Source organism: Coccinella septempunctata, chromosome 3 (genome assembly GCF_907165205.1).
Source record: "Coccinella septempunctata chromosome 3, icCocSept1.1, whole genome shotgun sequence".
Classification (NCBI taxonomy): domain Eukaryota; kingdom Metazoa; phylum Arthropoda; class Insecta; order Coleoptera; family Coccinellidae; genus Coccinella; species Coccinella septempunctata.
This window is the reverse complement of record NC_058191.1, coordinates 4,585,648-4,600,869: the sequence shown is the minus strand read 5'-3', so window position 1 is coordinate 4,600,869 and position 15,222 is coordinate 4,585,648. Positions and strand designations below refer to the sequence as shown.

Below are 15,222 nucleotides of genomic sequence, written 5' to 3'. Positions count from 1 at the left end.
TTTCAGATATTCGATATTCTTCAAAAAGTATGACATTTTGAAATGGAGTTTTGTTTTGACAAAGTATGATTAAATATAGGGTGTATTTGAAGGTGTGGCATTTTCTTTTCAACAGAAGTTTGAACTGGTCAAAATAAAGCGTTTCATCAAAAATCACCTGTACAGAACAATTTTTAGGATGAAATTCAGGAAATCCTGTAGAGGTACATTTGAAAAGAACAATATATGTACATACTTACTAGGACAGGCCTGTATATTTATAAGGTTTCATTATTTTTTCACAAAAATCAACAGAGTTTAAAAATTGCAATGCTACACGTAGAATAAATAAATATTTCTTTTCCACTCATAAATACAATATTACAGAACAGAGCGTTCTATACAGGGTGTCCGGGGAGTAACTGTACATACTCATACCAGAGATAGAGTTGGACTAGCTGATTACGGATTGACTATAAAAAATTAATTTCTGGATTTACCTAGAAAGCTACAGGGTGATTTTCCATCTTCATGGAAATATTTAGACCATCATAAAATCCAAACTTATTGACGGATATTATTGAAACTTAGGAGGTTATTGACACATTTAGAAAGATATCAATTATTCCATTATTGCAGGGCCGGACTCATTAATCTTCATTTAAAGTATTCAGGGTAAAAAAAACACTTTGTATTTCGAAAAACAAATAATTGATTCGCTTTTTAGAAAGAAGCTAAATTATGCTTCAATTTTTGGTATCGCTCAAAGTTGTCACATCAACATTTCTTTTTTTATGAATTTCTTAATTTGGATAATGTTCGAAAATTGCAATTTATTTACCTGAACATGACTTAGTCATCTTGTGCAGGTCGAAAATAAATAATAAATTTTCTTAAAAAAGTCACTGAAGGTGAAGAAGACTATAATAATTTGTTGATATACTTGGTGGCCACCCCAGACGCGGATTTCACTTTTAGGGAGTAAATTAAGGTATTTTGAAAAAAAAAATTGGTGATGTGTATAGGGTATACAGAAGCATATTTCAAAATTATCCTTATGTATACCGGGTGTTCGACAACAAAGATATAGGCCAAAGTTACACTTCTTCCAATGTAAGAACCTCTATATGAATTCAAAATTGGTATGGCAAGTTCAAATAATCATGAGTTTTATGATTTTCAGTTTGGGAGAATGTTACAAAATATCTTACTAGATTCAAAGATCAAGCTCAAAAATGCAGAGAAATGAAGTGCTTATTAAAGCTCTGAACTTTTTTGTAAATTTTTTACTTTCGCATTTATATTCAAACATGAGATTTTCATTTTTCAGTTCTCTTCATGGTGAAAAATTCAATTTTTCGAACTTTATCCAAATTCAAAAATTCATAAAAAAATAATTGTTGATGTGACAACTTTGAATGATACCAAAAATTGAAGCATAATTCAGCTTCTCCCTAAAAAGCGAATCAATCATTTGTAATTCGAAATAAAAAGTGTTTTTTTTACCCTGAACACTTTAAATGAAGATTAATGAGTCCGGCCCTGGAATAATGAAATAATTGATATATTTCTGACTTGACCTTAGCATGTGTCAATAACCTCCCAAGTTTCAATAATATCCGTCAATAAGTTTGGATTTTATGATGGTCTAAGTATTTCCATGAAGTTGGAAAATCACCCTGTAGCTTTCTATAAAAATTCAGAAATAAATTTTTTTGTCAATCCGTAACCAGCTAGTCCAACTCTTTCTCTGGTGAGAGCATATACAGATATTCCCCGGACACCCTGTATATGAGCATAAGATTGTTCAATTATTTTACCTAAAGTCATAAGAAATATTCAAGAATTCAGAACTTTCAGAAGGACAATTATAGTCAAATGTGGACCCTATTCAATACTTGAATTTAAGAACTATTGTTGTCAGTTGTAAAATTGTTCCTTGTTAGGTAGTCCACTGTTGCTGTAAATTACAGCGATTAAAGAAGTGTTACTACTTTCTAGTTGCATTTTTTTTTGACTTGTTTTCCTCTTCTTTGATTCAGAATACGTGTATGTATGTATGTCAATAATTTGGGAAATAAAGATTATTCTATTCTAAAAGTTTTGAATAGAAATTCAAAACTTTCAAAATGACAAAGTTGAAGAAAAAATGAAAATAATTACTGAAATAGATCCTAATACGATCCTAAACCGTTTGTTAGCTGAATTATCGCAAAACAGTGGGGGTTTCGTTTAGGTTTAGGATATTGGCTCGTTCGATATTTACGTGGTAATGAAAATGGAAACTTAGGACTGCCGAATTGTTCTAATTATTTTTTAGTAACTTATACGATTTTATGAAATGGCCCATTTGAACACCAACTGACTGAAGTGACTTAGGACACGAGTGTAAAAAATAGAATAATACTTCAATATCTAAGTCATTTCAAACTACTATTCTCATACGGAAAAACACAACTTTATGTTATAGATCAACAAGGAAACCTGTTAGAAAAAATCAGAATACGCCACTAGAGTGTTATAAAAAAGTGTTTGTATAATATAATAATTTCAACATTCTAGCAAAAACAGAAAAGGAAATAATGACCAAAGTTGAAGTATTCCAAATTTCAATTTTGGCCTTTAACTCGAAAACAAAAGAAGATAGTGGAATGCAGTTGATGGCATGATTAGTTAATCAAAAAAACACGAACGTAACTTGCCATTCATTTTCCTCTCGTTGGGTTAAAAGTTGTAGTTCAGAGGTATCACCAATTTTGCCCACCCTGTACAAACCTTGAGAGGTTATTGTTTTAAGTCAACTCCGTAGGAGTCACACGCTTAAGGCTCAGCCTATTATTTTGAAACACCCTGTATAACTACTGGACCGAGTATCATACAATGTAGAAGCATTTTATTGAGAATTATCATAGCCACTACTATTTGGAGTTTTATTTTTCTCCTCAACACAGATTGTGTTTTTCCTCCAAATAAGAACTGAAAGAAGATGGAACCTACACACTATTTGTAACAAAGCTTTTTGAGTTGCCTTCACCAACAAAAATTTTCTATTCGTTTCTTGAAATCTTTTTATCCCCAAACGTGAACTGTGATAATTTCAGAAATGAAGCTATGGTTTTTTTTTTAACTTCACTTCTGTGTGTGTCCTGGAATCTTGCAATCCCTTCTCTACTGAAGCTATAGGACTGAAATGTATTGCACTCGTATTGGACGACAATGCATGGTGATCTAAGTGAAGCCATTCTAAGCCAAATATGGCGGATCGCTCAAAATGAAGTCCTAGTTATTTCTTTAAGCACTATCATAATAATATAAAATGACTTCATTACAAATCTAATATATGACAACATGAGCTTTTATCTCTGCAAAAATTGATATATTCGATTAAATTGGAGTTTTTTTGTTTTCTTCAAAGCATTCAAGCCATTTTACTAATGATTTATTTCGTTGATTCCAAGGTTTACTGGGACTAATTTTCCATTCGGAGCAACCTGAAAATCATCCCTCCCTGTAATACTTTATTTATGACCCCTAATTGAGCTCCGAAAATATGAAAAACTCTTAAATAAATAAATAAAATAGCTCTCTCGCTTTGCCTTCGCCTCTTATTTGAAGATTATTCTTATGTTCATGAATTATGTGATCCGTTCAAAATAATCTACCTCAAAATCCTATTTTTTGCAGAAAAGTCCCTTGAATGTCTTCTAGAATGAGCATGTAAAAGGAATGCCTTCCTCTGTAACCCGACCGCGCTTTGTTCATAACGAATTGTTATCATATAATTAATGGATGATGGTTTTTATTTGATTAAGTGACTTAAGTTAATGGATGGTGCTTTGGGTGAATTATTAACCGTTCAATTCATAATTAGTTAGTAAAACATCCTTTTGATGGTTCAGTGCTTTTCAACCTATAATCAGAAATTAATGATGATTCGAGATCTAATTCATCTCTGAATTCAAGATAATGTGGAAATATTCTGGCACTATATTAGTAGAAGGGAGTCTGAAAAAATTCAACATTGAACTGGAGCGATTAAATGTACAGGTTGATTCACCGCGATGAAGTTTATAGAAACTAATCACAGTTTTGTTGTGAAAATTTGCATAATGGGATTTTCAGCATTGAACTTTATCTCTTAAATATTTACAAACGGAAACAGCCTACTATTTTCTTATTTGCATCGTCAGATGGATGATTTGATGGCAATTTCAAAAGTAGACCACACCTTGGGTAAAAACTCAACGGTTTATGAGTTATTAGAATTCTTATGGAAAAAATGGTGATAACGGGAGGTGACATTTATTCGAATATTTCTGCTGGGGAGGTTTTTTCAGAAATTTATCAACATTTTCAATTTTTTTATTCTGTATTATTATAACACTGTTTGATGTTTATACCGGAAATGTACAAAGTGTTTATGAAAAAATCATGATGTTAAACAGATCGAATAAATCAAAACTCGAGAGTTTTGAACTAAAACCTACAAGTTTACTCACTCAATCTGCGTGAAAAAAGGAGAGTTACATAAAAATCCTATACTTCAATGAAAATTCTCAGAATTATGAAGAAAAAATTTTGAAATACGAAAAAACAGCAATTTAAACCTGCTAGATTACTCTGACACTCTCGGAAACCACTGAAGGTAACTAAAATTCGATGTTCCACTTGATAATTCTACACAATTCCAACGAACAATTTATTAGGAACAATTCATGAAATGTTAAAATTCTTTATTATGAAGCCCGTTTGTAACAGCCGAGAATTCTCTACCAAATTTTGTTAAGAAAACGGCAGAGATTATTTTGTATGCAACTGAACAGAGAATTCTACCGAAAGTGCGTATGTAACGGTAAAGAATTCACGGCGCATGAATTCTCGAGTGAATTCTCTAGAGAATTCTCGGCTGTTGCAAACGGGCTTTACATAGAATTAAGGATTGTTGTTTCCGTAAGTTACAGGTCGATGAAGCAGATCAAAATGGCCGTTTTCCTTTATTTCAAGTTTTCTCTTGATAACTTCGACATTTTTCTTTTTAGGTATGGTGTTTATTATTATAATACCCCGTAAGCGGATATAGTAGCAGAGGTCTGAAAATTTTTAGGGAACATGAAAATTTGCAGCTCAAAATTATGATTAGTTGCCCTTCAACGTTCAATAGGCCACCCTGTAACAATGATGTGATTCACCTAAATTTTTATTGAAAAAATTAGTCAATATTCTTTGTCTCCGAAGAAAATATTTTCCGGTGTTTTAATATCTGGGAAACTTTTTGGATTATTTCTAATATTGTCTTCTAAAATCGCATAATTCGGATTATTATGGAAATTTCAGTGCCAAAATTACCGAACAATTGTATAGGTTTATGTGATTGGAAATTAATTAGTTATATTCTAACACCAGCAATTCGTCATTGACTGTAATAGTTTCAACGTTTGTATAATTCATTTGTTTTCATACAGTGAGACTATTCGTTTCACATTCCTTCGCGTGTCTAACGAGCTTTGTGAATTACTAAAAACGTCGCTCAAAAATGTACTTGCCCATTTAAGCACGAACTCATGACCCATTCTAAAAGTTCCCAGTTTTCGATGGTAAGTATGCATTTTTTCTTCAATTTTCCCGATTTTGTAACTCTTTCAGAAGATACATTAATAATAAACTAACCTACTCAGTTTCATCTCGAAAAAGTGTTGTAAAGAAATCTTCACTATGCTTTCTGACATGCTTTGCTGAATACTTTGATGAGACAACCATTCACAATTTTTACTTTCGTTTCAATATTTATTTCATGTTTCTTTCTTTATTAGATTAACTTTTTTATCGAACTATAATTTTTTGTTGATCCATTAACCAAAATTCCCAATGACATTTTTTCTAATCATCTTGAATATGAGATATTTTCTAATATTAAATCGAAAAGACTACAACATAACGCTAATTCTTCTTGTTGTTTACGATTTCTCCAAAATTTTCATCGACGATACAAATCTATCTGCTGATATCATTTCATTATATACTTGTTTGGGTCTCATATCATTTGCAATACTATACAGGATGTTTGATTGGGATTGATTGCCAACTGGAAACTAAACCTACAATTTGGAATATTGGCAATGTGGAAGCGAGATTCAATCAGTACACATTTATATTTGTAATTTTTCCAACATGTTTAAAAATAGAAATTCTGTTTTGCTTTGAACTTTTGATAAATTGCTTGGAGAAGAATTTGAGGATAATATCTAGGTTATTTTCGAGCAAGAACATTCAGAGACGTTGGAACTATATTCATAATTTTTCTTCAGTCACATGATTTTCACTACAAGATTACCTACTCTTTTTACAACTACAAGGTTTATTCACATATAGGGTGAAAATATTAAATATTAAAATTATGGATCTCAAATATCATCACATTATCTATAGAATTCAATATCTCCTAATTTGATTCTTATTGTTGCCTTTTTGTTTGTATTATTTTTGTTGAAATACACAACTTCGCATATTGACTAAAATATTGAGCAGGTCTGAAGGAGCACTGAATCTTCCAAAATGTATTCATATTCGAAGGAAATTAGGCATTTCCTTCTTCTATTCAATTCTAAAAAACATTTGTCTCAATATGTTGCTTCTCAGCACTCTCATGAAATTAAATTTTTATTGACTTATTCCTTTCCAATCCTGCTATTTATAATCAAACTTACGAGATTGCATTGACGAAAGCGAACTTGAATTTTTCTCAAGAATTCTATTTCCGAATATTCAAGGAACTTGACGTCAATACGATAAAATGGCCGTGGCGATATTGAACTCGTATTCATTTCATTTCTTCTCAGAGTCGTAAATTTTCGATACGATGATGAATTGAAAGAGTTTTCAGAGAATTCCTCTCGTATGATGAAGGTATAAACAAAATTTATTTTTATTGATGGAAAGGAAATAATGTTTTCATCCACTTTCGATTCGATTTCTTTGTTTTTGTTCATGCTTGGGAGGTTAATGGAAAGTCAAATAAATTTACGAATATACAATAATGGATTGAATAAATAAACCAAAAATTATTTTTGCGCTTAGAATTGTGTGTCCCGAATACGAATCTCGGAAACTGTGGATCTTTTTAAGAAGAGTTTCATGCGGTCAAAGTACCCAATTTCCCGAATATCACAGATATTTTTTAATTATTCACATCAAATCACTCGAAAACGGCGCACTATACGTAAAAATATAAAGAATACTTTTATTTCACAAAACGTTCAAATATTCATTAGACATGGTCCAACTTAGTTTCAAAGGTCAGGTTCTTTGAATTTTTGGTTTTTTCATGGTACTTAATGGTCATAATGAGAAAACTGGAAGACGTAGGTGACATCTTTTGTTGGATAAAGATGCATCAAGTAAATGAAAAACTATTTTCCGAAATTCCTTTCATTCGATGAAACCGTTCGGTAGGTAGAACTATAGAAATAACATTTTTTATGGTTTTTCAACAGCCTGTATCTTATAAACCGAGCCGATTCGGAAAAAATGGTAAAGGAAAAGAGTGTTTCTTTCGACCTCAAGAATCTACTGTTGAATAATTTTCACGAGTCAAATACTAACCCTGTCCAACCCCTAGCAGAACCACTTTTTGCGGCCATAATTTTAGGCTAATTTTTACCCCAATTTAAATTTTTTTTTGGAGAAATTGGGGGTTTTGCTAGCTTAACGTTAAGCAGAAGAACCCAGAAGCTTATAGAACATTTAGTTGAAATCTGACATCAGAATTTTAGGCTCATTTTAGCCTCTCATTTGAATCTACTGCGGATTTCCTTGAATGAGTTTTGAAAAAAAGGTTCTGCTAGGTTTACCGTCAAGCTAGCAGAACCAAACCGCTAATACAATATTTATCCAGAATCTGATCACACCATAGTTTCAGACTAATTTTAGGCTAATTTATTACCCTAGTGAGAATTTTTTTGCTATCCAATTATTGGAGAAATTAGGGGTTCCTTTAGCCCAACCCGTCGCTAGCCGGAAAAAACCGATAATCGATTGTTTATCCAGAATGTGATTACATCATATTTTCAGGCTAACCTCAAGCTAATTTTTTACCCAAGTAAAAAGTTTTTTGTCCTCCCATTGTGAGAGAAATTGCTAGATCTGAAAGCTCAAAGCTTGCCAACAAGATTACATCGATAACCAATTGTTTTTAAAATATATATGATTACCTACATAATTAGTCAGGCCCATAAGGCTCATTTGAATCTACTTCGGATTTCCATGAATAATTTTTTATTTAAAAAAGAAGGTTCTGTTAGCTAAACCGTCAAGCCAGCAAAACACTTAAAAAAAAGCTTATTGCTAATGAGAGCCTAAAATGAGCCTAAAATTATGATATTTTGTCAGATTTCGGCTAAAAGTTCTATTAGCTTCTAGGTTCTGCTAGCCCAAAATTTCTCCAAAAATTGGGGAGCAAAAAATTTTTAATTGGGGTATAAAATTAGCCTAAAATTATGGCCGCAATAAAATCCAAAATTCGAGAGTGATTCTTTTAGCTTAATGATCCATTAACAATGACATATTTTCTAATTATCTCGAATACGAATACAAGATATTTTATAATATTAAATCGAAAAAACTAAAACATAACCCCAATTCTTCTTGTTGTAAATGATTTCTCGAAAATTTTCTTCGACGATACAAATCTATCTGCTGATAGCAAATCATTAGAGTCATTCGGGGCAACTGTGCGCACTTTCGCCTTTCAAGCCATATCCTGTTTCAAATGTTGAAGCTAGGAAAATTAAAACATATTCATAAGATAGAGAATTTTCCAATCTATAAGAAAACATCAAAAAGCCAACAAACAAAAACGTTTTCTTTCCGCAAAAAGAAATTTAATGGTTAAAGTCGGAGTGCGTTCACATGCCCCGTATTGCGGGTAAGTGTGCGCACCCTCACGGGGTAAGTGAACGCAGTGCTTAGTGAACCACACAATCAAAACAAATTACAAAATAATGTCATCAAAATGTTACAATATTAGAGAAATGCTGTTTATTGTCAATACAGAAGCGCCTTTTTATAAGCAGTGCATTATTGTTCATGCCACCATTCCTGGTGAACACAACACTTGATACATTCCCCTGTTGGTGGCTCTTCATATTTTTCTGAACAAATAGGACAATATTGATCGAGTCTTAACCAAGAAAATCAACAATGTCATAATTTATTCCTCACTGAACTAATGCCCATATAATGAATCTATGCGCACAGTTACCCGCGCAAACTTTCCCTAGTAAGCCAAAATTTAAATTGACGTTCTTATAGAGTTGAGCAGCTAAGAGAACCTAAAATTTTTTATTATATATTTAGATTAATATGCCCATGATCGAAACTTGGACCTGGCAGAATTTGCAGAGATGCTGAAAATTAACAAGAAAACTAGTGAATTTGATTGATTGCAAATAAAAAGTTAAGGAAACGTCGCACGGCACACTCCTAAGAAAAACTAATCTGGGGATTCTGCGCTCTTGCTTCACCCAAATGAACCTCTCTTTCATACACTGCATAGTCGAGATATACGGCACTGCGCACACTTACCCTCTGCGCTCAGTTACCCCGAATGACTCTATATATCATATCATTTGTAATACTATACAGGATGTTTGATTGGGATTGATTGCTGTAATGTTTGGAATGTTAATTCCAGTTTTAAATATAGAAAATTGTCTTAATTTGATACTGATTGTGGTTTCGTTAATTGGCACATGAAATACGAGAATATTATTCTATTGCTGGAAACTAAACCTACAATTTGGAATATTGGCATTGTGGAAGCGAGCTTCTAGGTTCTGCTAGCCCCAAATTTCTTCAAAAATTGGGGAGCAAAAAATTCTTAATTGGGGTAAAAAATTAGCCTTAAATTATGGCAGCAAAAAAATCCAAAATTCGAAACTGGTTCTGCTATCTTAATGGGGTCCCTGTCCAAGTAAATCGGCAATGAGTTCACGTGAGAGCTGGTAGTAAGCCTAAATTCAACGTTGATTTATTTTTTTGTAATTAGTGTCATGGCTCTGAAACGTACAACTGGACCAGTGCGATTGCCCAGAAAAATTAAGTCAATTTTCCGGTAATCCTTTGGCAAATAACGGAGAAAGCCATATTTCCATTGTCGAAACTTTTCCATTTTAACTTTCGCATGTTTTAATCCCAATGAGCCGTGGAACAATCTACGGCAATGGCGAGAATTTTTCCTGCTTCGCTGCGAATGAACTGTTCGAAATTCGCCAGTTTTCAGCGGTTTGAATTCGAATCGGATTAATTGTAACGTCGAAACAAGGAAGCGAATTGGCAAACTTGAAGGCATTGCAGATAGATGGTAATTAAATCACGTTACCGTTTCTCCGAGCACTGCTGCAGAGTTTTTTCGATGTCGAAATCTCAATCTTGGCGCGCACCAGGCTACTCAGTCTTTATTTACCATTTTCCCAGTTAGATAGGAAGAAGAACTGTGATTCATTTGTAATCGATTGTGAATAGGAAGCCCTGAATGGTGAACATTATTTCTTTTGTACATAGGAAGCGTTTTGTTCAGTACGTTTTTCGTAACTGACGAGAGACTGGACGACTGTGTAAATAAGGAAGCAATTCGTCTTGGAATCCGTCTTATATTGCTCTATATTATGTTTTTTGCCTCCCCTTTAATCCAACAAACTGTTATTGGAATAGAAACGCAATTTCATCGGCCAAGGTATTCATTTTAACATTTGTATGTTGTCGAAGTTGATTTTCTTTTACTTCTTATTCTTATTGGTTTCTATATAGATCGATTCTTCAATTTATTGTCTGAATTCTTCAGGGTATTTCTCTATAACATGTTACCTTTCGAGGATATTATCCTTAGGTCCATATTGAGAAAATACTTTATGTCAACGTAATAGATAGGGGAAGAAGAAATCCGTTATTTTTCGTGAACTTAAAGACTCAATTTGTAATGTTTTGGATTGTCTGCTTTAAGTCATATATTCACAGTTCAGTTCTCTAATTTTTCCCCATTTTTAATGTTCATGATGTCTCTTTCACAGAAGTTTTGGTCTCTATATGCGAAAAACTCTTGTAACCGATTTTCATAATCTTTTGTTGCTGCCAATTTCTTATCACTGAGGAAGTTTCCCATACAAGATAAACATGGAAATCGCTTGGTGCCAGGTCCGGACTATATGGTGTATGCATCAAAGCTCCCTGGAGTTCCTGGCGAAGCCCTATATTGGGTGACCCGTTTTAAAAGCTCCACTGATAAACGAGGATCTATTGATATCTAGTTAGCCTAGATCAGTTCCAGGCATAACAAAAATATTGCGTTACCATAGCAACGAACAATAACTCATTAGCAGCGTCAGTGTGAAGTTTGAGGTCGAAAAAGTAAACCAGAGATACGCAATAAATTAAAAGAAAGGAGATGTCCAACGAAATTGTGAAAATCGAAAAATTGGAGTATAGAGCCATCATCAAGTACCTGTATTTAAAAGGGTTAAGAGGTAAGCAGATTTACGAAGATACGCTTAATACCCTTGGTGATCAATGTCCTTCGTATGCGATCGTGAAAAATTGGACCGCAAGCTTCAAAAAAGGTAAATTTTCCATTGAAGATGATGACCGATCTGGAAGGCCAGTTTCTGTGTCAGTCCCCGAAAATATCGATGCAGTTCATGACATGATTTTATCAGACCGTCGAATTGGGCTAAAACTGATATTTGAAGCACTGAATATCCCATACGAACGCGCTCATCATATAGTTCACGACAATTTGGACATGAGGAAAATTGCTACAAAATGGATACCCATATGTTTGAATGTTGACCAAAAGCGTGCAAGGGTAGAAGCATCGCGTTCGATCTGTGCTCGATTTGAAAACGATGTAGGCTTCTCAAACCGAATTGTTACTATGGATGAGACTTAGGTTCATTTCTACGATCCAGAAACAAAGCAACAATCGATGGAATGGCGACAATCTGGTTCTCCAAGACCTAAGAAGTTTCGTGTCCAAAAATCTGCTGGACAAGTTCTTGCTTTAGTTTTTTGGGATTGCCATGGAATAATCATGATTGATTTTTTGGATAAGGGTAGACCAATAACCGGAGATTACTATTCGACATTACTAACCACTCTACGGGAAAAATTAAAAAGTTAAGCCATCCAAAGGTGTTTTGTTTTTGCAGGACAAAGCCCCTGCACACAAATCTCATGTTGCCATGCAAAAAATTCGTGATTTAGGGTTTGAATTACTAGAACACCCCTCTTATTCAACAGATTTAGCTCCATCCGACTAATATCTCTTTCCTCAACTGAAAAAAAGTTTAAAAGGTCGTAAATTTTCTTCCAACGAGGAGGTAATAAAAGTTTTGGAGGTCTGGTTTGCAGAGCAAGTAGAATCATTTTTTTGAATGGTCTAGAGACGTTGCCAGGTTCGCTGTAATAAATGTATCCAATTAAGAGGGAAATATGTTAAGTAATAAAATATTTTGACATTGAAATTTTGTTTGGTTCTATAGTAGGCTAAGAATTTCTCAATATATCCTCGTAACTCCTTATGAAGAGCCTGGATCAAAAAATATTTCAAATTAAATTTTCTCAGACTTATTTGAATGCAGTTATTTCAAGGTCAAGTAGATTTTTTTAATGAGGAATATACATTTTTCTTTACAGAATCTTATTCTGCGTAAAAAACTCAAAGTTTTGTAATTTTCGTTTTTGACATGAAAATGAATAGTTGTGGATATATGTTTAAAGAAGTGAGTATTCATGGAGAGACAAAAAGCACATTTCACCTAACTAAATGTTCTATCCTCTGTTCAATGCTTCGGACGGTTGATAAAAGCACATGTTTCACTAAATAAACTGAAATTTACGCCCAGTCTCAAATTCACAATTAGGCTTCAATACAATACTAACAATTTCAAAATTCAGCATGCGGAGAGATATTATAGCGGTGTCATGTGAGCTGAATTTGAATATTTCTTCTTTACAAATAGTTTTTTAGGTTATAATCATATATTCCAGTTCTGTGATTGAAACTACAGAAATTATTGAAGATCTTTTGTGACCATATATTGTTGCGTCTGGACTTTCAAGGTCAACTGGGATGTCAATCATTCTTGAATGGACTATATTCCAAGCTCACTGACAGGTTTAACCCGGTTAAGTCATTCGAATTTCGATTTCTTGATCTGTGTCATCTGAAAATTTCTCTTCAAATCATGGGTTCCACACCTTAAGGGTTTTCACTAAAGTTTATTTAAAAAAATTTTTGGTATGGCTCTAGATAGTCTTGTGTACGTATACCTTGCATATTCTGCTGTCTGTACAACATAATTTTCAATCATTTACAGTGTTGCTCGTGCGGGATTAAATCAAAACAGATATTCTGCTGAATTTAACGATGTCTTGAGAGAAATGCTCATTAAATAGGCTCGTGTTTCAATTACTTGGATTCAGTCCCCCCATTTGTATATTTCTTTGTCCTCTCTCCCACATTCGTAACATACATTTCAACAGCACATATTCCTTTTCTGTGAAGATATTATCGATGTGTATAAAACAACATTCAAATTGTTTTGGTTCGCATCGGCACGAAAGAAAATAAACCTGCTTTATTTTTAGTTTCACTGCGAGATGTGAATGCCTTTATACAAGAAAATTTCCCCGTTGATGTAGATATTGCCGAGAGTTCGCAGAAGAACTCATAGCTTCTTTGGCTTCGGCTGTCATGCTGTGTATGTTTTGATGAATATCGATACTTCAAAGATGCTTGGTTTAGCAGAGGAACAGGAGATGGAGTTCTTTTTATCTTCCCAATTTTCTAAGAAGTCAGGAAGTAATGGAATGATTCATCAATATTACTCCCTCCCAGAGTACTGACGGATGAAGGGAATTTCTGCTATACCGGTAGATTCGGGTGACTTGGAACAGTCCTGTAACTTGGGACAATTACCCCCTTGCAGATTTCTTTGTTTCTTACCATTTATCAGTGAAGGGACAATTTTATAAGATTGTGTAACGTCTTTTCGGTTAGTTTAACAATTAATTCCTGTTGAGTTTGTCGTGACCAGAGCGTTTGAATTGACAGGAAAAATTAACGAATTCAGGAGAGTAAAAGCGCGTTTTTTTATGACCCCTTATACTTTCTAGTGTTCTGTACATGCGTTTCACTTTGTTCATGTGTAATTTTTTTCTGGATATGTGGGATATTGGGATATTATATATAAGATATGTCATGAAATAAGGTTGTTTACGAATCAAACGGGAACATGGATCTCATTCATTTATTTTGTTGTTTCATAGGGTGACTTGGGACAATGCCGAATAGATACAAGCGGCGCATTGGCAGTAGGAAATATGCCGATTTTTTATTTACGTTATTTCCACGAAGAAATCACCAAAGAAGAAAAGAAATCAAAGTTCCCTTGTTTTGTTCAATTTTGTCACATTTGAGTTGCTATATACAGGGTGGTCCAGATCGTAACCAAGAAATTTTAACCACGTATTCTACATCAAAAATAAGCCCTAGTTTGTCATATAAACATATGTCGAGAAATGTTTCCTCTCCGAGATACGGGGTGTTGAAATTGTAGAAATAAAAATGTTTTTCCTTAATAACTCTCACACTGTTTGAAATATTTTTATGAAATTTGAGAAATAGGTTTTGAGCGTCAAGGAGCACTTTTTGCATAATATCATTTCTTTTTTATTCTACCAGTGGCGTCCGTACTGCAGCGAGAATGAATATTTTCAGATAAAAAATGATACGCCACTGGTTTTTCCGACAATAAAAATTACTATTCAAATCCTTATTTAATTTGGAGCAAATTTGGTCTTTTGACTTATTTCTGTACGAGGCACCGTTTCCGGTTAAAAAAATAAAACACATTCTCATGCATAAAGAAATGCATGATTGTCAATGACAATCATCAAATTCTCTTCACAGTTACCTTTTCGATTTCAAACCTACAAATTGTCAAATTTGAATGAAAGTTTCGTTAACCAACATACACTTGCCATGGTCATTAGGCTTCAATTCAATTCAATTCAATTCAATCAATTCAACATGAAGAATGAAGATCTGAAATGAACTTCATGAAATTAGCAATTCTGGTCTACTGGTTTGTTTGGGATTGAAAATTGATCTGCTCCACAACTGTTTTTCATTTCTTGTCTGAGTGCAATTCGTTTAGGCAAGATAACTTGTCCTGTTTAGGCACCTAAAAA

The 15,222-nt window shown here is 33.6% G+C and overlaps 1 protein-coding gene across 2 annotated transcripts in view; it reads left to right on the top strand.

Moving 5' to 3' along the window:
* The window catches only part of LOC123309866 (tumor necrosis factor receptor superfamily member wengen), a 112,850-nt gene that overhangs the window by 26,823 nt on the left and 70,805 nt on the right, over window positions 1-15,222 (top strand). The window contains exon 1 of one of the 2 annotated variants that reach the window (XM_044893156.1): window positions 5,526-5,573. The exons of the other annotated variant lie outside the window; for it this stretch is intronic. Coding sequence (XP_044749091.1) covers window positions 5,541-5,573 — 33 coding nt within the window. The 5' untranslated portion in view covers window positions 5,526-5,540. Of the gene's footprint in view, window positions 1-5,525; window positions 5,574-15,222 lie in introns of those variants that run through there. 2 annotated transcript variants of the gene reach the window in all.